General features: G+C 42.0%; 3 protein-coding genes across 4 annotated transcripts in view; 1 reads left to right on the top strand and 2 right to left on the bottom strand.

Annotated features, from left to right (window-relative positions):
• Positions 1-3,163, bottom strand: part of IK (IK cytokine) — a 115,765-nt gene extending 112,602 nt beyond the window's left edge. The window contains exon 1 of the mRNA XM_069199388.1: positions 3,032-3,163. Within this exon, the coding sequence (XP_069055489.1) occupies positions 3,032-3,050 (19 nt within the window). The 5' untranslated portion in view covers positions 3,051-3,163. The remainder of the gene's footprint in view (positions 1-3,031) is intronic.
• Positions 3,164-3,424: 261 nt separating this feature from the next.
• On the top strand, positions 3,425-19,315 carry NDUFA2 (NADH:ubiquinone oxidoreductase subunit A2). Its single transcript, XM_069199394.1, has 3 exons — positions 3,425-3,580; positions 15,055-15,161; positions 18,999-19,315. The coding sequence occupies exons 1-3, from the start codon at positions 3,474-3,476 to the stop codon at positions 19,088-19,090; spliced, it is 306 nt and encodes a 101-aa protein (XP_069055495.1). The 5' UTR covers positions 3,425-3,473; the 3' UTR covers positions 19,091-19,315.
• Positions 19,219-20,359, bottom strand: part of TMCO6 (transmembrane and coiled-coil domains 6) — a 184,348-nt gene continuing 183,207 nt past the window's right edge. For both annotated transcript variants that reach the window (XM_069199391.1, XM_069199393.1), the window contains exon 14: positions 19,219-19,394. In XM_069199391.1, coding sequence (XP_069055492.1) covers positions 19,386-19,394 — 9 coding nt within the window. In that variant the 3' untranslated portion in view covers positions 19,219-19,385. The remainder of the gene's footprint in view (positions 19,395-20,359) is intronic.

The following is a 20,359-nucleotide window of genomic DNA, read 5'->3' as shown; positions in this document are numbered from 1 at the left end:
CTGCAGTTCTTCTCTAACCAGGTTACATGTACAGCCGACAAGCGAGCCCACACACTTCCCGTAGATGACTAACAGCTTCATTGCCACTGGGAACATTAGTTTACATCCGAAAATTTGGACGCAGGTGGAAAGCTAGCAGGTTTAATGGACCCTTCTATGTGACTGAAAGCACAATTACAGCGGTGAAAGTTCAGGGCCACAAAACATGGAAGCACCTGACGGATATCTGCCTAGCTCTGACTATGGCATCCATTCCTTGGGACAATTATGATAGAGAATACTTCTTTTATGTTATGTATTTCTTGTTTGTGCACTATTACTGCAATTTTTACCCCTTGTGCATTTTTACTCTTATGATACTATATCAACTATCACATACATGCGCAGAACTGTTGTAATGATTTTAACCGTCACCCTTGCCATACTGCAGTATTTGAGAATATGTGGTATCAGCACATGCATAGTATAGGCACATCCACATCCAGCTGTTATGTATGCTTCCTCATCCCCCATGCTTCTGTAGCAGATTGCATCACCCTAAAGAGGTATCCCCAAATATTATACACTCTCCTGCATCTGTTTTTTTATGTAAAATAAAAGCACAGCTAACTCATGTTAGTCCTGTAACTGCACAAGTTAATATAACTGGATTTGACACCACCCCTAAAGCCCTACACATCCTGCTAGAAAAACAAGAGCTAATGGAAGAGACATCAAGAATAAAGAAGGAAAGGGCAAAAGAGGGCTCACACAGAGTGGAAAAAAGGGGTATTACACCAAGGCATTTTTGAAAGATCTTGCCAATCATCAGAATGCAGTAACTATTTATCTAACCCTCTACCCCGATTGTGCGAGCAGGCCAGGTCTTAGCTTTACGGAATCAGTATTTGGCCATGAAAAATGGCACACTAGAGCCAAGTTCACATGTACAGCAATATCCTTATGGAATGGTACCAAGACAATCAGTCACCCAACATGTGATAAGAAAATAGGCCAGTGTCAAGAAATATGGGATGCAAACATACAGAGATATACATGGACAGGAATTACCAAGCACATTAGAACAGCAATGAAATTAACACACTTTTCTCTTTGTTTTAGAGGAAATGGGACAGTAAGGGTGGGGAGTAACCTCAGCTGCAAGATCACCAACTACGAAGCCAATATGCAGGGCAGCACCTACAGCTGTTGGATGTGTGGGGCCCGGCTCCACATGCAACTACACCCGAACTGGAATTACCTCAGCTCCCTCTGGACTTTATACACCCCCTCCCTGGTGATACTGGATGTGAACATCTTCCAGTTACAAGATCATCCCATGGGCCGTCCTACGACTTTGCTTCATCAGCACCAGAGAAAAAGAACTGTGGAATACTATGGTACTATAGTTTGGAAAGAAGTCTCACATGAACATAGACTATTCAATGATGCCTAGCTCTTTTTTGGAAGCATTCTACAGTTTGTTCAGGCAAAAGCACCTACCTGCTGGCTCCAAGTGACGCCGGGAGTTAATGAAGACAATCAATGCAACTGAGGATGGATCCAATGCTATCAAAGAAAAACTCTGAGCTCTCAGACTGATGGCAATGTTTTGGACTTAATGACGGTCATGAAAGGAGGCATGTGTAAGAAGACCGGGTCGGCCTGCTGTACTTATGTGCTGGCCAATGATGTGGACAATGGGGCATTAACTAGCCCATTCAGACATTGCATGACTTACACAAGAAAATGGTCGATGAAGGGGGTGCCCCTGACAGGCGGTTTGAATAGGTGTCATCCTCTATATCGGGTTGTTTAAGGCCTTGCTGCCTTTTATAGTGATATCGATCTTGACATTTCTTATTTTTAAGGTAATAATAGCATGTTGTAAAAAAAGATGACAGCTAAAATGTGAGGAGCCTTTTTGGTTAGGAAAAGTGCTAAGGATGTTGAGGAATAGAATAGTGAGCGTAAGGCAATCCCCCTAGTAGGTGGGAAAGATAGTTGAAGACTCAACTAGAACAGGGGGGAGGTGGAGGGAAATGATAAGAATATATTTTATTGACATATATACAAATATAAAATCACAAACCCCAATACACATATTTTTGGTGAGGGATAGTTTTAAAACCTACGTAAATAGTGAACCTCTGCAGAAATATATAAGTCATGGTGTACATCAGTTTTAAGAAACACACTCAAAGGTTGACAGAAGGAATTGGTTTTGCATTGTCACTGCATACAGGGTATAAACAAGAGTGGATTCTGCCTTACCGCAAGCCTGTTACCAATATGTTAAAGTCAGATAGGCTAGGCCCAATGACATAAAAAAAAGAGATAAACACTCAATATGTAGAAGACCAAAAAAAGTTTTTGTAGGTCATCTTGTCCCTATTCTGAGAACTACAAAAAAAGCCCACAAGAGGGGGCTTCTGCTACTCATGGACAGGTACACATTTTTTGAAACCTAAGTATATTGTAAACATGTTTTTGAAACTTATGTATGTTGACAATAACTTATCTGCTAAGCTTGCTATTTACTGCATACAGGAATTTGTAACGTGCTTTTTGCGGCTTTAGCAGTATATATACATACAACACTGCTTGTAATCCACAACTTTGAACTTCAGACTTCTGTTTCTTTTTGAGACTTGGTAATGTTCCCAATTGATTAAAACCATATTATTGCGTAAAATAGTTCTGTCTTACTTTATTGCTAGATGTTCACTCAACAAGTGTCTCACAAAAAAAGCACTGAAACGGCACGCATAACAAATATGAAACCATGGGAACATCACAAGAGAAATCTGAAACTCTTTCACCTACAACAACTGTACTGAAAGTGGGATTCGTCAGCCGTTTTAATGGTCATCACAAAAATACATTAATTAAGATCTTGAGAGTCTGGTACAAAAAGATGTCACCAAAGGGACAACTCGGCCCAGAAAAATGGACTACTAGAGTGAACACGAAAGGAAAGTGCAACTGCTCGGTACTCTTAACCACCCTCGCCTACACGCCCATCCACCCCGTTTATTAGCTGCACACTTACCAGACTCTCTTTCCGGCATATTGGCGGTGGTATTTGTGCAGCCAACAACCAAGAATAAACACCTCGGTCTCCCAGTTTCTGTTTTCTCCCACAACACACTGCGCGCGACGTCACGTAAAAGCAATCAACCTCAGAGTTCACCGATGTGGCTTACACATTGAAGAACGTCAGTCGTTTGCATGCGGTGGCCATTTTGGCATGGGATGAAGTCGTTGAAATCGCACAAGACACCAAGCTCATCGTGTTCAATTCAGAGACGAGCATATCCTCTAGTTTTAATACGAAGAAAAACTGTCAGTGGTTATGAAGGAGCAAACTTTACACAGCCACGTAGTGAGATGTTGTCTAAACCGATACTTTCAAACGCCAATAAAATAGACAACGGACATTTTTCACATACAACTAGAAGATAGACGAGCAGGCGATTGGTAGTTGTGACATCATGGCGGCTGCCGCAACAGTAAGGACTCTGGGGTCAAAGCTGGGAATGAACCTGCGAGAGATTCGAGTCCACCTATGCCAGAAGTCTGCCGGGAGCCAGGGAACCAGGTGATTTGTAGTGACAACGGACATAAGTTGTGAAGCCCTCTGGGCATTTAATATCCCCTTTATCGATCGCTTCATGATAGGATATACTAGGAAGCAGTGCAGTTCACAGGTTATGGGGACCAGTGGATTCAGCGTTGCATCGTTATATGGCATAGCGGTTTCCCCCACCAACGACTTTTCGCCGTTAGTGACATTGAGGGAGGAGAAATGGGGATTTGAGACTTCCCAGCAATTATGGCGGCTTTCTAAAAAGGAAATCTTCATGGTAGCATTAATATACAGAACCATGTGCAAGAACCGAATTAAACGTCGTATAAATGAATTAGATTTCCTGTTCTATATTTTCAAATTGTACTTAAGTCTTCACTAAAGTATTTTTTTATTGTACCTTAAAGGGTATTTGCATTTAAACTGGTTGGAATATGGCGGATAGTCATTGTACAAACATTGCTTTAGAACTTAAATGCATTATATGAATTCATACTGCACTTCTTTTTTGGTTGATATATACAAAAAAAGTGATGGATGGAATGCTTGAATCTCGGCCAATGGTAATTACTCTGACTCCATACCAGTCCATTATTATTTTGGGGCCATGCCACCTCAGTTTGGATCCAGCCACGTGCAAATCAGTCTTGAACCTGCTCCAATGGGAACAGTTAAACCCAAACTGCAAGGCTAGGTCTTTTTTGAACCGAAACAGAAGGAACATAATAACAGTACTGCTTTGATTAGGGCTCATTAGTCAGCTATATATTGGTTCCAGTGACGCAGTGGCTTGGGACCCGTTTCTGGGCATACCTGTCCCACTTAGGGTGACCCCTCCAGGTTTTTCTTGTTTGAGTGGGCCTATAGGGTCCCAGGCTGCCCACCAGCACTGGGTCTCCCCAATGTTTCGAATGTGGCCTGACTCTTGAATTGTAGGAACAGAGACTTTATACTTCACAAGACGAGGGAGCATGGCCTCTGGCATTTGGACAACGCAAAAATATCTATCTTACCTGATTAGACTACCTTTGTGCAACATCACACATTCCAGGAGATTAAACAGGTACTTTGTCAAAGAGAACTGAAATCCACACTGTACCCTTCCAAGTCGCAGGTAATTGCACACAGACATGCACACTTTTTCATGATTCCTTTTAAGGATCGTGAATGGCTGAAGACTTTAGAGATCTCTTGCTCTCAGGCTACAGGCAGGCGTAGACCTGATGGTCGTCCAATCATTGAGTATGCGGCTCAGGAAAGGATGAAAATGGTGCATGCTGTCATGACAGACCGGGAACGGATTAATCAAGCGTCAGAGAGTGAAACGCTTAAGGAGGCAGGGGATTCTGAGGAACTCTTGACAAGAGACCAGCTGGCCAAGGGCCCAGGTGTTACGCCCATAATGTCTGATATGTTCATCTGACTAGTAGGGCAGTTCTTTTGGTAAGGATGGGTGTGCTTATGCTGGCTGGGGAAGGGGTGGGGGGGGGAGGGGGGAGGTGAGACACTCCAGACCTCAGGGGCCGTAGACCAGAGATATGGGACACTGTATTATTGCCTGCTACTCTGGCCCTTACAACCGGTTTGGAATCACGTTACATGGTATTGTGCGGTGACCCCCTGAAGCTTGATTGTTTCTCTGCATGTATCTCACTTTAGGCTGATATTTCCAATAGGACATTTTTGTTTTTATTAGTTGGGTAGTGGTAGCGAGGTTGTTCTACAAGCTTTGAGATATTAGGAGGGTTTTTGCATCTTGGGTATGTAGTTTTCCAACATGCAGTTCTCTTTGTGAACTTCTCAGATGTCAGAGGCACTTCAGTGTGCACACCTTGGCTGTGCAAATATGACAAGGATGGCAGCTCACAAACCTACTTCTGCATTTGCTGGTGAGAGGCCATTTGGATGGCCCTCACTACATCTGACTCACGTTAGTGCGTGGGGACTGGGGACACCTACTAAAGGATGAGTATTGGCCTATCTGAAGTGCAGATCCATCCACTTTGCCTGCCTTGAAGTTACACATGTTATGTCTGCTGAGTTGGATAGGCTGAAAGGAACATCCTATTCAGCTTATGCCTATGAGGCATTGATATGGATAGTTCCAGATACACCCTTTATGGTAGCCACAGTGATGACTGATCCAGAGGAAGAAAAGGATTGCTTGATTTTGTAGACTTGGCAAGAATGCCCCAAACAAAAATCCGATTTAGTACATAGTCTTACTGGAGACATATTTGCCCCGCTTTACAGATGTTGCATGTCTGGGGGTGATTATAATATGATGTGGTGGTTCTGATTTCAGCTAGGTTGTTGCCTCTGAACCCCCTGTGCTACCATCTCTGAGCAGTTCTCATCCTGGCTCCAGAGGTGGAACCTAATTGAAATCTAGAAGTAACTGCAGCCACGGGGATAAGAGTTTTCCTTCTATTGTGGTGTGCGTAAGATGCACAGCAGGCCGGACTTGTTTCTTCTTCAATTAGGGGGCCCGTTAATATTCGCAAAATATCTTAGCTGTACAGTGTTGGACCACAGTCTTCTGTGACTACTAGCGGCAGTTGCCTGACACCACTCCTTGATACAGATGTGGCAGTTAAAGTTGGCTGTGCTGTGGGACACTTCATTCCGTGCAATGCCCAGTGACCAGATTGGCTTTTACTTTAAGGAGAACAAAGGAACAATCCTACATGTATATGATAAGTGGGACACATTTAAGATAGATCTGTTTGGTGTCCGTAAAACCACTTATGGAAGGTAAGTTGTCCTTACCCAACAGTTAACAACCCTGGAGAAAAAAAATGGGCACCTGGAAGACTGGCAGGGTGACCGACATGGGGGCACACAACCGACAACTGGAGGCTAATAAGTAGTGTATGGAATTGCTACAGAGACTCGAGCATACATATAAAACGTTTATTGCCAGACAGCATGGTGAGGGTGAAGGGGCTGCCCATCTCCTTGCCTGACTACTCCGCACTGAAACTAAGTGCAAACCAATATATGCAATTAAATCACTTACAGGGGAGATAACTTAAGCAATTAGGTATCCACGTGGCCTTTGGTGCCTATTACAGTGAGCTGTACTCTGCCCCCCAGAGGCTCGTCTGTGGAGCAACTGGAGTGCTATCTGACACTTATCCAAATGATGCAATTGTCAGATGACCAGAGAGCTACAGTGGATGCTCCACTTACCCTGGAAGAAATGGACTGTACTATTGAACAGGTGCCTAGAGGTAAAACACTTGCCCAAGTCAGTCCATTGACCAAATTCTTTGCAGAATATAAAGATATGCTAACCCCTAGATTACTGACATCTATGAGACTGCATTCCGATCAGGAGTCCTACCCAAATCCACTAAAGAAGCAACAATAGTGGCGTTGCTGAAGGAAGGCAGAGAGACCAACTGGATGTTCGTTCCAACAAGCGTCCCTCCATGAACTCGGAATACAAGATTCTGGTGAAACTCATAACCAGTCAATTACTTCCCTATTTAAGTGCCTTGGTTCACCCAGGTCAACGTGGGTTCGTACCTTGTCTAAGCACACATCTAAACCAGCGTAGGCTCTTCCTGGCGCTTGATGGAGCATCACGTGCAAACCCATGAGTTGCAGTCACCTCTCTTGATATAGAGAAGGCATTCAACGTGCTGGCATGGGGGGGGTCCTAGTCCTGTTGGTTTGCGCTGCTGCGTAAGGCGGTATGGGACCGAATATCCTAAAGTGGATACGGCTACTATACACAAACTCAGTTTGAGACCTGAAATTGACCTTACTGTATCCTTCCAAGGCGCAGGTAGTTGCGCACTCCAATGCACACTTTTTCATGATTCCTTCTGAGGCTTGGGAACAGCTGGAGACTCTGGGTATCTCTTGTGTGCAGGCTACAGATGATTGAGACTTTAGGTCTTGACCTGGCAGGAAACACAGGAAAGTCAGGCGTAGGCCTGATGCTCATCCAACTATGGGTCAGGTGGTTCAGGAAAGGGCGAAACTGGTGGAAGCTGTCATGACACACCAGCAATGGACTAATTGGGTGTGAACGGACTAATCATGATATAGCTGTGGGAAATATAGAGGGGAACAAGACTTGGATTTCCCCTCTCACCACTGCTGTTTGCGCTGGCAGTACAACCCTTGGCGTCAGCTTCGGGAGCACATGCAGGAGTAGGGAGCGAGGCTGAAGGTGGGGTGTCGCATGGTCTCCTTACATGCAGATGACACCCTGTTGTATCTGAGAGAATGCAACATAGTTTGCCAGAGATAAGAATTCTGGATGACTTTGGAGTATATTCCAGGCTGAAGGTTAACCGTGGGAAGAGTTAACTCTTTCTCCTTTTCTCAGGTCGCATTGAACTGGAGTGGGCTCCTTTTGACTCTACCTTAAAATGAGAACCCAATACTTTAAAATACCAGGGGGTGCACGTATATCACACTGATTTACTATTTGATTGCTGACAACTTTGGAAGGATTGTTGCAGGGAGTAGAGACTCCATCCCTTTGTGGTCTAGGCTACCTCTCTCTCCGATGGGACAGCTTGCAATAGTGATGATGATTATACTGCCACAACACTTACATCATTTTGCTGCACTTCTGGTGATATTATGCAAATTATTTTTCAGGGACAGGAGCAGTATGCTTGATCTGGGCGACCCAGAGGAAGCAACTAACCATAGCGAAGCTGGGAAGACAACTGATAGAGGGCAGTATGGAAGTACCACATCTAGAGGCATACTGTTTATCGTGCAGCACAATTGATATGGCTGATGAGACGGTTGGCGACAGTGGAAAGCCCAGAATCATTGGAAATGAGCTGCTGGAGGAGGTATCGCTGGTCTAGTGTTGTGGCCTGCTTTAGGGCAGAAGTGTCACATCAGAGCGGTCAATGCTGCTAGTTTTTGCTGGCAGTTATACACTACTTAGCTGGCAGAGACACCTCCCTATGTCCCAAAGACATATCTTTGTTGCCTACCTTGGTTCAGGTAGCTGGTGCATATAGTTGAGAAAAAGCCCTGGGTTGAGGCTAGAATTACCTCCGTGGGTGAGCTCTATGCAGGTGGGAAGATGAGAGCCTCCAAATCAATATGGTGAGACCACATGCATCACAGTTGGGCAATTTGTGGTCCATGTGGCCCTGGGACATCTGATCAAACCACATGCCGATCTGAAGACTTGGAACCAGCCAGGACGTGGGCCCTGATAACTATACTCACCAAAGGGGATGTGCAGTTACATTGTTGCATACAGCCATTACCCCAGCATGCTATACATCACTCAATCCTTAAAAGGTTTAGTGGGAGCAGTGCTTGGGAAGGGAACTCGTAGATGTGAAATGGACTATGGTCTTGGGGTATCCACTGATAGTTATCAGGAATCAGTAGTTTAAATACACACAACTGAAATATATCTGCATCAAAATTATTTTTTGCCCATGAAAATAGCTGGAATGTTCCCTGGAGCATCATATTTGTGCCCTAGATGTCTGCAGAGACAGGCTGATTTTTATCAGATAGTCTGATTGTCTGGTGATACAGGCATATTTGGTGGCAGCAGTGATGGAGACAGAGAAACTTGCGGGTGAGGTGGTCCCACTGGACCCAGAGACCTGTCTCTTGGGTCTATTGAAGAGAACCAAAGATCTCAGACACATAAGCTGTTCTATAGACCTTTCGTTTGTACTGCTCAAATGGAATATTGCAATGCAAGTTGTTGTAATGCTCCTTCGCTTGCCGACTGGTAAGGGGAGTTACATAAGTGGTCCCTAGTGAAGGTTACCGCCTTGAGTATGCTAAGGGGTTGAGTGGTGTGGGGGTACTCAGTGGCCATCTGGGAAGGATTTCTTAAGTCCTTCAAAGCTAAATCAGGTGATTTTCCTCCATAACTAGTTGATCTAGCCTGACTTTATGTTCCAAACCATAATTACTTTGGGACCACTACTCTAGACCTGGGTATCACGGCTCATACTGGACAAATTGTGAGCTGTTCCCCTTATTGTGGTTCTCGTTCTTGTATTAGTCTATGTGCAGCTTTAATTTGCTGACTCTATGGTTGTATACATGTTTATTGTTCTCTAGCCATCACATGTTTGAGTGCTGTGTCCTCAGCTCTGGGAAGGTAGGGGGTGAATGGGTTCAAATTTTTTTAATGTCTCAGCTAGAGAGCGCACGCGCAGTCTTGATGAGATGTTTTGTTCAATCTGTGGGCTCGCTCCTTTGTTGCTCTCATATTCTTTGTCACTGCTTGTGTCCCCATTGGTCCATGGCATGCATGTGTTCTGCTTCTTGTGTGTAGCCCTTCTCCAGAGCATAGACCAAGTATTTGTGTCCATCCTCAGTCCTCTTCCTCTTTTTTTTTTTTTTTTAAATAATTTTTAGCTACATTTTTCTTTGTGTTTGAGCGCTCCACATGAGTGCTTGTGTTTGTGTTTTATTTTTTATTTTTTTTACAAGCTGCATCTCACAGCAAGGTCACAACATGAGAACCAAAGGTAGCGCCAGGTCCTTTCTAGGTTAGTAAGTGAGATGTTGAACTGGGTTTATTTCTGCTGTACGTAACCCCACCCCACAGTGGTTAGGCTCACCTCCATTCTAGCTGTAGAGTGGTACAACTTTTTTTTTAAACTATCGTTATATCACAATGTGTACTATTTATCTGTGGTAGCCTGGATGGCAAACAGGAGACTGTTTTCATCAAGAGTGTGGAACCCCAACAGTTCGAATTGCAATACTCTTAGTGCCACATCTTCTTTTATGATTGTGAAAGCACATTTGCATTTCGCAACATAGGTCGGCAAACATGTTGCAACATTTTACCTGACGCATGAACCAGGCATCCTTGGCACGTGGATTCCTTTTGTGCGTGGCTGCAGGTTCTCTAAGCATAGCAGAACGGAGTTATCTAGACATAACAGAATGGGCACTTATTTTTAAATTAGTTTCTACTTGAATTTTATTCCGTGATTGTGGCAAGTTATATACTTAAACATTTTATTTGAAAGTTGAGTATTCTGGCCATTGCAGGCAGTCTGCTGCTGTTTACTTATACCAAGTGTTAAATTATCATTATTTTTTTTTTTTCGTCTGCACCATTAAATAAATAAACAGTCATTTTATTTACAACAAAAGCTGGCTGTTCTGCTTGCAAATTCAATCTTTCTTTCTGCTCAGTAGGACCACATAAAGCTGCCCTAACTGTCTTGCATAGTGAGGTGCGGTCACAATTGTGCGGTGCTTTCAAATATGTAAGTTCAGAACACAGCGCAGGCTGAGTCACAGCACTTTTTTACATGACTGTCAGCCGTGCTGCTATTCAACCTGGCTCAAAGACATTGACAACTCCAGTAGCTCTTGGATTGCCAATGCTTTTATGGGTTGATATAGTTTTGGTTGATATGTGATGTACCATGAGTTGAACTCCATACACTTTCAGATGTTTCAGACCTTTTTGGACCCCTTCCCCCTTTCCCTTTTTCTTGGCCCCTGCTTGACAGATCACCCTGAAAACTTTCCAGACGTCAGCTGATGGGCGCTTTTAATTTGTTTGGAAAGTTTCGTGAAGATTCGTCAACCTGTGCCAAAGATATAGGAAAGTAAAAAAGCAATTTTTTTCTATAGAAACTAGGTCCTAACAATAACTACCTAGTGGCAAGAGCCACTAGGTACATTTCTTTTATTTATTTCTATATGTATATGTGTTTTTTAATGAAATATGCATTCAAACTGTGCAAAGACTGCATCTGCTTTCAAAATGTAGTTTTTAGTAAAACCCAGACTGCGCATGAAGCATTTTTTTTTTTAGATCGAGCGCGCAAGTGCTCTGATATGTTGTAATCTATCTGTGTGCTTTTAACCACGCACATCACTATCACTCATTCTTGAGCTTGCCTTTCAAAAATCCTTTATCTTTAGTAAATGCTTTGTTTGTCCCTCCTTTGTGTTGTTTGGGTACTGCTTTTGACATCAACCCTGTTACATGGATAATTGCACGATTGCTGATATGTCTGACTGAGCAAACTTCTTTTTTCTTTTGTGTCTCTCCTTCACGCTCATGGCGGCGATGGCGCTTTGAATCAGCTTGCTTATGTCAACTGTTTACTTTTAATTTTCAATTTATGTGGCAAGAAAAGTCCAGTTAGGAATTTACAACGTTAACAGCTCTAACTCAAGCAAACGCGAGACCCATTGCGTTGCAAATGCTTATTTTGTAAAGCTTTCCATTACAGGCAAGCATTTCACCGCTCAGCTGGCAACTCCCTTGCTCCCTTCCATTCTTGGCACAATCCACATAAAAAAGATGATGGCTTCTTAAAACCTTTTTATAGCACATACTTGTTGGCAGTCTAAGCTCTCCACCGCATGCTTCTCTAGTTGGGGTCCCGCAGCTTCACCAATGTGACCTTCAATTACAGTAACTTGAAAAGCCTGTCACTGTTTTTATAACTAAAATGCAAACCACATATGCAAAGTAAGGGGGATGTCCCTACAGTATGTTGTAACAACTATTTTCTTGTTGGTCTTCGAGGACCTTTACCTTTAATGAGGGAAGTGGCAGTGATTTACGGAAACAATGCTTTTTATCAAATGTATCCAGTGTATCACTGCACAGAATTTCCATGCTGGCAGTGGCTTACTGCATGATGGAGACGCTGGAGTACTTGTTAAACTTGCCACGCCTGGCAGCCCTCTCTGTGTCGGTAAAATTGGGCCTCGCAAAATCATACATTTTTTACTAGACCTGCAGGTCGAGTAGCTTGAATAATCTACTTGACCTAACTAATGTACCTGACCTAGAAAAAGGTCTCAAATTGTGTCATCCTAAGCAAATATTGAATTTTACAGTCACTTTTTTCTTCATTCTCATGTATGAGTGCACCTTCAAGTATGCGAATTCAGCATTTCTACTGTTTGAGAAAAAAAAAAAATCCTCTTGTTTGATTAAATACTCTAAACGCTTGCTCCATGTATAATAAATCTAGCCCACATACAGGGTACACATGATCCATGCATGACTTGCCTCTTAGTTCACTAGTAGCTCTGCCATCAGGGCAGGAGTGTTTCTCAGTTTATGTTTAAGCACTCACTTTTAATAAATATATGACTAAAGCATGATGTGGTAGCGCACTGTCATTTACAGACAGTAAAATTCCCACAAATGTCCTAAAACCTTTCCACTAACTTGCAGCTTTACCGATAAAACAATAGTGTATTAACAATAATCTGTGAAAGTTGGGTTTCAGAAAACATTTATCATTTGCACATCACCAAGTGAAGTGTTCTGACTTTTTTTTTTTTTTTTCTCATCCTATTAAAGTATTTTTTCATCACATAGAAGTACAAAAAATGGTCTTTCACTGCTACTGCGATATATTTTAAAATGTTTGTAAAGTTGACTTAGTTATATAAATGTGTGTTAGGAAAAACCTGATACCAACAGCCTTTCTTTTCACATATGTCAGACTGTTCATCCTTACAAAATCCTGGAACTCTGCAGTCACAAGGAAAAGTATTTGCATTGCAAGAAGACAAACTTACTTTTGACCTCTGTTTCTGAACACAGAGCAAATGTGACAAGATCAAGATTTAAAGGCATCTTAATTGCTAATTCAGTTTCTGACTGAACAAAACACCTGTTCTTTGTCCATTCGCCAGAAGGGGCAAGTTGGATCTAAAAAATAGCTGGTCTTCATAAAAGAAAACTCGCCACAGCAAGTGGTCGAGTAGATTTTTTGAGCCCTGATCATGATTAAATGAAAACTCTTCGGGCTACTTTGGGCTATCGGTCTGTGACTAGGGGCCAGATGTACCAAGGGGTTTTATCCATTCTGTGTCTATGGGAAAATGTGTTTGTACATATGGCCCTAGGTGGCTTATGTAAAAAAAAAAAAAAAGCACCTGCAGCTGATGCCCTGTTACTCCTTTGTGAATAGTGGTGGCTGCTGTTCTGCCCAAAGCAAAGCACTCCCTCCAAAGGTATAGCAATTTTGGTGAACATAACATGTTCCTTTAAACATATATGGTAATCTAAACATACACCCATTGCAGTACAAGCTCATTGTTTGGTATACACACTGCCAGGATCTTGTAAAGAAGCGCTGGCTTACTTCTGGCTGCAGATGAAATAATCATGTCGACAGATGTTAAACTTCTGATCACTTTTCGTGTAAGTGCTTCCAATGCTGTCATACACATATACATCTAAAAAGCATGGTTACACCACAAGTTTTGAACCACCCTGACTCAAACCAACCTGAAAAACGGGCAGGCACTTACATGAAAAGTGGTTAGAAGATGACCATCTGTCAGCATGACCATTTTGTCTGCTTCAATGAAAAACTTGATTTGTTCTGCCTAGCTCCTACAGGCTGCTGGTTTGCATTTCACATTCATGAGGTTATGTCAGGCCTTTTACTCCGGAGTACAAGCGCACAGCACAATTGGGCGTATGCATATGCGTGGCAAATATATTTACTAAGAGGTGGGGAGTTCAGCAAGTGGCTCTTTCCACTAAAAGAGGAGTAGTAGCTGCAGCACAAAACCCTCCCTGCTCCTGGTGCTTAAAGAGCAAGTGAAAACATAAGCGCTATTACCGGCACTTGGAGCAAGGAGGAGAACACCTACATTAAACAGGTTTTTGCATATCCTTGGTAGTAGCCGCAGCACAAAAGCCTCCATTCTTCCTCTCCCATTGTTTAAAGAGCAAGTGAAAACATGAGTGCTCTTCATAAGGGTGCAAAACCAAGTGAAAATGCACCCCACTCCTGAGGAGGGATCATAAGCCAAGAAAAAAGAAGTTCCTAAAATGATAGCAGTGGAGGGATAGAAAGTACTCGGTCCTTGCTCTTGGGGAGTGGTAACCACAGGAAGAGACATGATAAATGCATGCCATGGACAACTGGGGAGAGAGAATAGCAGAGCGACGACTGAGCCAGCAAATCGTAAGGGATGAAGCCCACAAAGTAGATACAGACTGTCTCGATTCGAAACAGTGCATGCGCACCATCTAGAGCCGAGACCTAAATAGGAGTCGGATGATAGAGCCTAGAATGGAAATCTGCTGTTTAAGCAAATGCCCCCAAAACATGGACTGTTCACTTGATTAAGACACTATACAGTCAAGAATAGTGGACTGTCCAGAGAGTTACCCAGAATATTTGTCATGTACCACTATATACACACTCTAAAAAAATATCCAATTATTCACCCACTTAACTTTGACTAAAATTTTATTTCAAATTAACAGTGTGACATAGCGAAACAGTTGATGTCTTTGACCTTCACATGTGCTTTCTGTGGACTGTTACAAACATGTACGTGTTAAAAGCACACTCTAAAAATGTATAACATGTCTGTTCCTAGTTAAGAGAGACAGTTCAGCTGGTATTTAATTGAAATACCTTGTGCTAGTTAAACCTGGCAGTGTTTTGCACTTATTTCAGAAAAGGACCATATTGTCTCAGATGGTGTATAACCTGGCATTTCTTTTCATACAGGGATTTCATTGAACAGCAGTATGTGGAATTGAAGAAGGCAAACCCTGAGTTTCCCATCCTGATAAGAGAATGCTCCGGAGTAAAGCCCCAGCTGTGGGCCAGATATGGTGAGTGACACCAGGCCAGATTTAGGTGGCTGGCTTGCCCTAATCAAAGGGCCATGTTGTCAGTATTTCACAATAGAGCCTCCCTGTGACATCAGAACACACTAGAGACACATTGGACACACAAAACATATGAAACTTCATAGCAGGTTCGTGTAGATCTCGGCTGCAACAGTGCATGCACTCTCACTTGCAAGACTTATTATTTTCTACCATGGACTTGGAGCCTGCCCAGTGCTACCCATCCATTGGCTTCATTGTCACTCTTACCTGCGGCTTCATCGTTCACTTCCTCTTCTTTTTTGTGGAGCATGGACAAAGTACTTGATTGCGTCTTCTACATTAATGTCTTTCTGCTGGTCACGCTGTGATTGAGGTATTGTTCTTTGTTTTGCTTCTTATTTTTAGTGCTTCTCATGTCCCACTTATTAGTGTTTCTTCTTCTTTCCCATTGTCCTTGTTGCTTATTCCCTTCCCGCCTACCACACTCCTCATGTTGTCAGTGTTGCTTATTCACTCCCATCCCCCTGTTGTCTGTTTTTTTTCCCAAACCCCACTCAACATAAGAAAAAAAAAAAAAGGCATTAAGACACATAGGCCAGTGCTGGCCGTTTCTTGCCACTATTTCCCTTAACTTTTAGCCGTGCTACACAGCAGCTACACTACTGTACACCATGGCTAAAATACACTGGTAAAGCCAATAGCTCTCACATCGGCAAGACCCATTGGCTTTGCCAATGCTTGTTTTGCGATTATTAGTGTTCTCTGAAAAGAGTGTTGCTGAAGCTTTAGACTACAGGGATTGGCGGTGCGGCATTACTAGACCAGGGGCCAGATGTATGAAAGCATTTTGCATTCGCAAACGGTGCGAATGCAAAATGCCATTTCAGAATGTATGAAATACATTCTGAATGCAATTTTAAGGAATCGCTAAAATAGCGATTCCTTAAAATTGCGACCCTGTTTAGAGAGTCGCAAATTGCGACTCTAAATTAGAAATCGCAAATCAGGATTCCTTATTTGCGATTTCTTAGCACTTGTATGAAGCCATTCCTAAATGCGATTTTGGCATTTAGGAATCGCTAATTACCACCAAGTTGAACTTGGTGGTAACCATGTGCAAAATTTAAAAATGCATTTAAAATGCATTTTAAAATTGTACATGTAATGCACACATGCCCTTTTGGCATGTGTGCACCTTACACGTTCCCCAAAAAACTTTTGCGGTGCAGCAGAGGGCGCCTTAGCCCCCCCCAGCACCCTGGGGTTTTGCATTTCCAAAATTGCAATTTCTGGTTCAGAAATCGCAATTTTGGAAATGCAAAAAATTTGCAGATATGGGCCAACAGGCCCATAGCTGCGAATGGGGCCGGTATCGCAATTTGCGAATCGGTAATAGCATTTGCAATTTTTAAGAAATCGCTATCACCGATTCGCAAATGTGATACATGGCACTTTGCTAGTCGGAAATAGCAATTTCTTAAAAATCGCTATTTCGGAATCGCAAAGGGCCGTGATGATACATCTGACCCCAGATCTGGACAACATTGTTTCTTTTTGTACTTAGCTTGTTTGCCATGATTTTCAGGGAAGTACACTGTGTACAGCCTGTAACACATAGCCATCTGCATAGTAACAAATTTAAGTGCCTGCATATTCTGCAGTTTTGAAAAAATATAAATTTTGTAAGCACATAAAGAATTAGGCAAGAAGGTAAGCAGCTGTATTTTAAGCCAGCCCTCCTGGATTCCTACTGAAGTATCCACTTATTTCTAGCCCTTGTACTACTTTGTTCGTCTGAGAAGGTTCAAATGTTCAATCATAAAAGTACTGTTGGCCTGAACTACCTCCTCAAAAACAGACGTGGTTGTGCAGGTCAGGATGCGGTCTAGTAGTTAAAATGTTGACTTTGGAAGAAAGAGAATTGCGTTCTAATTGCAGTTACGGAATTGAAGACATCACAAGATCATGGACAATACCCTTTGCCTCTGCCACACTTGCCATACCTGCTTCGTTGGAAATAGTAGAAACAGTTTAGCGGCCAGGTCTGTGTAGTGACTGATTTTAAAAACATGATAATTTCTTTAAAAGATACTTTTGACCTTTATATGTATGTGCATAGTAAGCCAGTAGTATAAAATAGAATCACGTGGCCGTTAGTAAACATTACATTAATTACAAAAAGGGGATCACACTGCTCTAAACAAAAACAAAGAGCATTTTTAAAAAGTGTGTAAAAAGAAGAGAAAATATAGGATTTGGCGACTAAAGTAAGAAAGGAGGTCAGACCTGTACGCCCTAAGACATGTAGGTGAGGTGTCTCTGATCTCCACTCTTGGGAGGGATTGGGGCAGCGGGGGTCTTTTATCGGAATCTATACTCCAGACATGTCATGCTGCCTGAAAGGCTTAGGTTCTACAGTAGACCGGGACAGATCTGATGCAAACAGATGCTGGTGGCTGAAGCTTAAAACAGCTGGGACCTAGACACACCAAGAGCTCGGACACAGATAGTCCCTCCGCAACCATTGAGATCCTGGTGATTCTGCATATTCAGCTGTTTCGAGATTCACTTCTGCAGTCCAGATGCTTCCCATTGATGTAGATTATATGCCCTCTTCCTTCTAACACCCCCCCAAAGAACATTGCTACTCTTTAAGCATGTTCATATGCCCATTAATCTTATAAAGCACAAGCTGTCTTGATACAGAAGCACTGACGCAATAGCAAATGTTGACTCCCAGGTGCAGATGAGTACACTACAATCTACTATACAACTGTATTATGTAAATATCCAACTACATCCTTAAAAAACACTGACATTGGAGTAATGAGGGTTGAAAAGTGACCAATCACACAAATGTATGAACTTTACCCTACTGTAAGGAAAGCTGAGAAAAAAGGACAAGACTTGATATACTGCATTGGTGGCTTTGCTGTTGGCAATTAATATGCTGAAAGGCAGGTTGGCTACAAACTACCAAGGTGATTGTTTGAATGATCTGGGTGTATTTGACGGAGCTAAACACATGTGATTAGTTCTGACATAGAGACTGCTTTAGCTGTGCACATAGGATCATGAAGTCACAAATGGTGATCGATACATATATACAGGTACTTTGGATCAGCCCTCTTCATTCTTTGATCTGTTCTGCTGTCATTCACGTTTTCCTCTCGCCCAACACAGCATGCGGCAAGGAGCACTCGGTGAGCTCATCAGCCATTATCTTTCTTGCACTGATCAGAGACATAATTTTACCTTACTACATACGAACATCTGCCTAAAGGTAGTACACACCAGTGTCAGGACTGGTGGACCAATACTTTATTTTAACAATGTTTTTGCCCCATTTCCATAATTTTTGTAAAAATGACAGCTATTAGTATTCTGAGTACTTTTACCTGCTACGAACTACCCATAGTATTCTTTATGCAAAGATTTTTTTAATGACATTTACAATTTTCGTTGCTGCCATTTTTAGGTGACCGCTTGATTTCTGTCATCATCTTTTGCTTTTTGTGGCACATGCGTACAAGAAGACGATAGAAATTGTGCCAACTTGTGAAGTTCGACCTATTGGCTGTGCTCGTGTTTGTTTTTCTTTTGGGAGCTCTTTGGTGGTCAGCCAAATTCTGCAGGTGGGCAACATCCAAATTGTCTAGTAGGCCAGCTATTTATACTAATTCGTCAAATGAGGTCTTTTAACTGACTGAGTAGGGTTTGCGGAAACTGAAATACTAAATAATAGTCTCTTCCAGCAACATTGCCCAGTCTGAGAAAGTATAAGCAAGCCTTTAGTTCCTGATACATAATTGCCATTCTTATTTCTTCCCTCTATAGAATTTGGAAGAGAGAAAAATGTGCCACTCAATAACCTGAATGCAGACCAAGTTGCAAAAGCCCTCGAATCTCTTGTGAACACCAAGTTATGAAGGACTCAAACCAAGACCCTGTTTTGCTCTAAGTCAATAATCATTCAAGAAATGCATGTTGTGTGTAATTTAAACATGAACCTGAAAAGAGTTCAAATCGTACATACAAACGTCTGTTGATACACAACTGGTTCCAAATGTTTTATTACAAAAATAAAATGTTCTCTCGAATGTGCTGTACATTAAGTTGAGAGAGAAATCAACATTAAATGATGCTGACATGAATTCTGGTTCTTCTTGCTGTGCAAAGTGCCTTCATGTTTAGTACACTTTTGATGTGCAGTGCTTCATTGTTCTAATTGGCCTAAACAAAACAGAACAAAATTGTTTAATAGCATTGTTCCCTTAGCCAAGCCCAATGAGCCATCAAAGCACTTTACGATACATTATTTTATACATGGGAAACAAGTGAATTTATTTCAGAAAGCAGAGCTTTGGGTGACTGGCGGAAAGAACCTTACAAAGACCTATGTAAAGCACGGATGAGGAAAGATATGGCATTACAGCAGAAGTGATGCTTTAGAAATTGACCAAATATAGTTTAAAGGTTCTTGTGTTGGTGTCATTTGGCCGTTCATTAAAAATTATGCCACATGCATGTTTTTTCCCCTTCAGTTCTCAAATAGTAGTATTGGAAAATAACAATATTTCTAACTGGCTAACAATATTAACTGAGAAGGTAAAGCCACGTGATATACATTTATTTTGGATCCATCTCAAAGATATGGTGTAATCGAAATCTGAAGTTTTCTGTAAAAAGTAATTCTGGTGAACACATTCCGATTTGTGACTAAGCACCAGTTGTTTGAAGTGAATGTATTTTGTACTCCCACCTTTTATCGTGGAAATTCTCTTTGAATACATGAACACTGAACATCCCTGCCACCAATTACGTTGCATTTTGTAATTAAATTAACCTGTTGTTTTTTAACCTATTGAGCCGAGCCCTACAATTGATAAACTGAAGAGGTAGTCTTTGAAACGTTGGTACTTTTTTTAAATTTTTTTAAATGCAAGTATAACAAAGAAATGTGCAGATAGGTAACATGACTTCATTTTCCCATTAACTCCCTAGAACGTCTCTGTACAAGGGTCCGTTTTGGCAGTTGGCTCTCATTTTCATGGTTGTCTGTAAAATAAGGAACTTCCCTTGTTTTTCAGGGACGCAAGTCATTTGCTCACGATTTCCCTTACATTTGGCTTGTAAGAAGGGAGCAAATGTTCAAACCATATTTGTATGTCTTACAAAGTAAATGGAATCGATAATGT

The sequence above is a fragment of the Pleurodeles waltl genome, chromosome 7, assembly GCF_031143425.1.
Source record: "Pleurodeles waltl isolate 20211129_DDA chromosome 7, aPleWal1.hap1.20221129, whole genome shotgun sequence".
Taxonomy (NCBI): domain Eukaryota; kingdom Metazoa; phylum Chordata; class Amphibia; order Caudata; family Salamandridae; genus Pleurodeles; species Pleurodeles waltl.
Note: the sequence above shows the minus strand (reverse complement) of the source record. Positions and strands in the feature narration are given on the sequence as shown.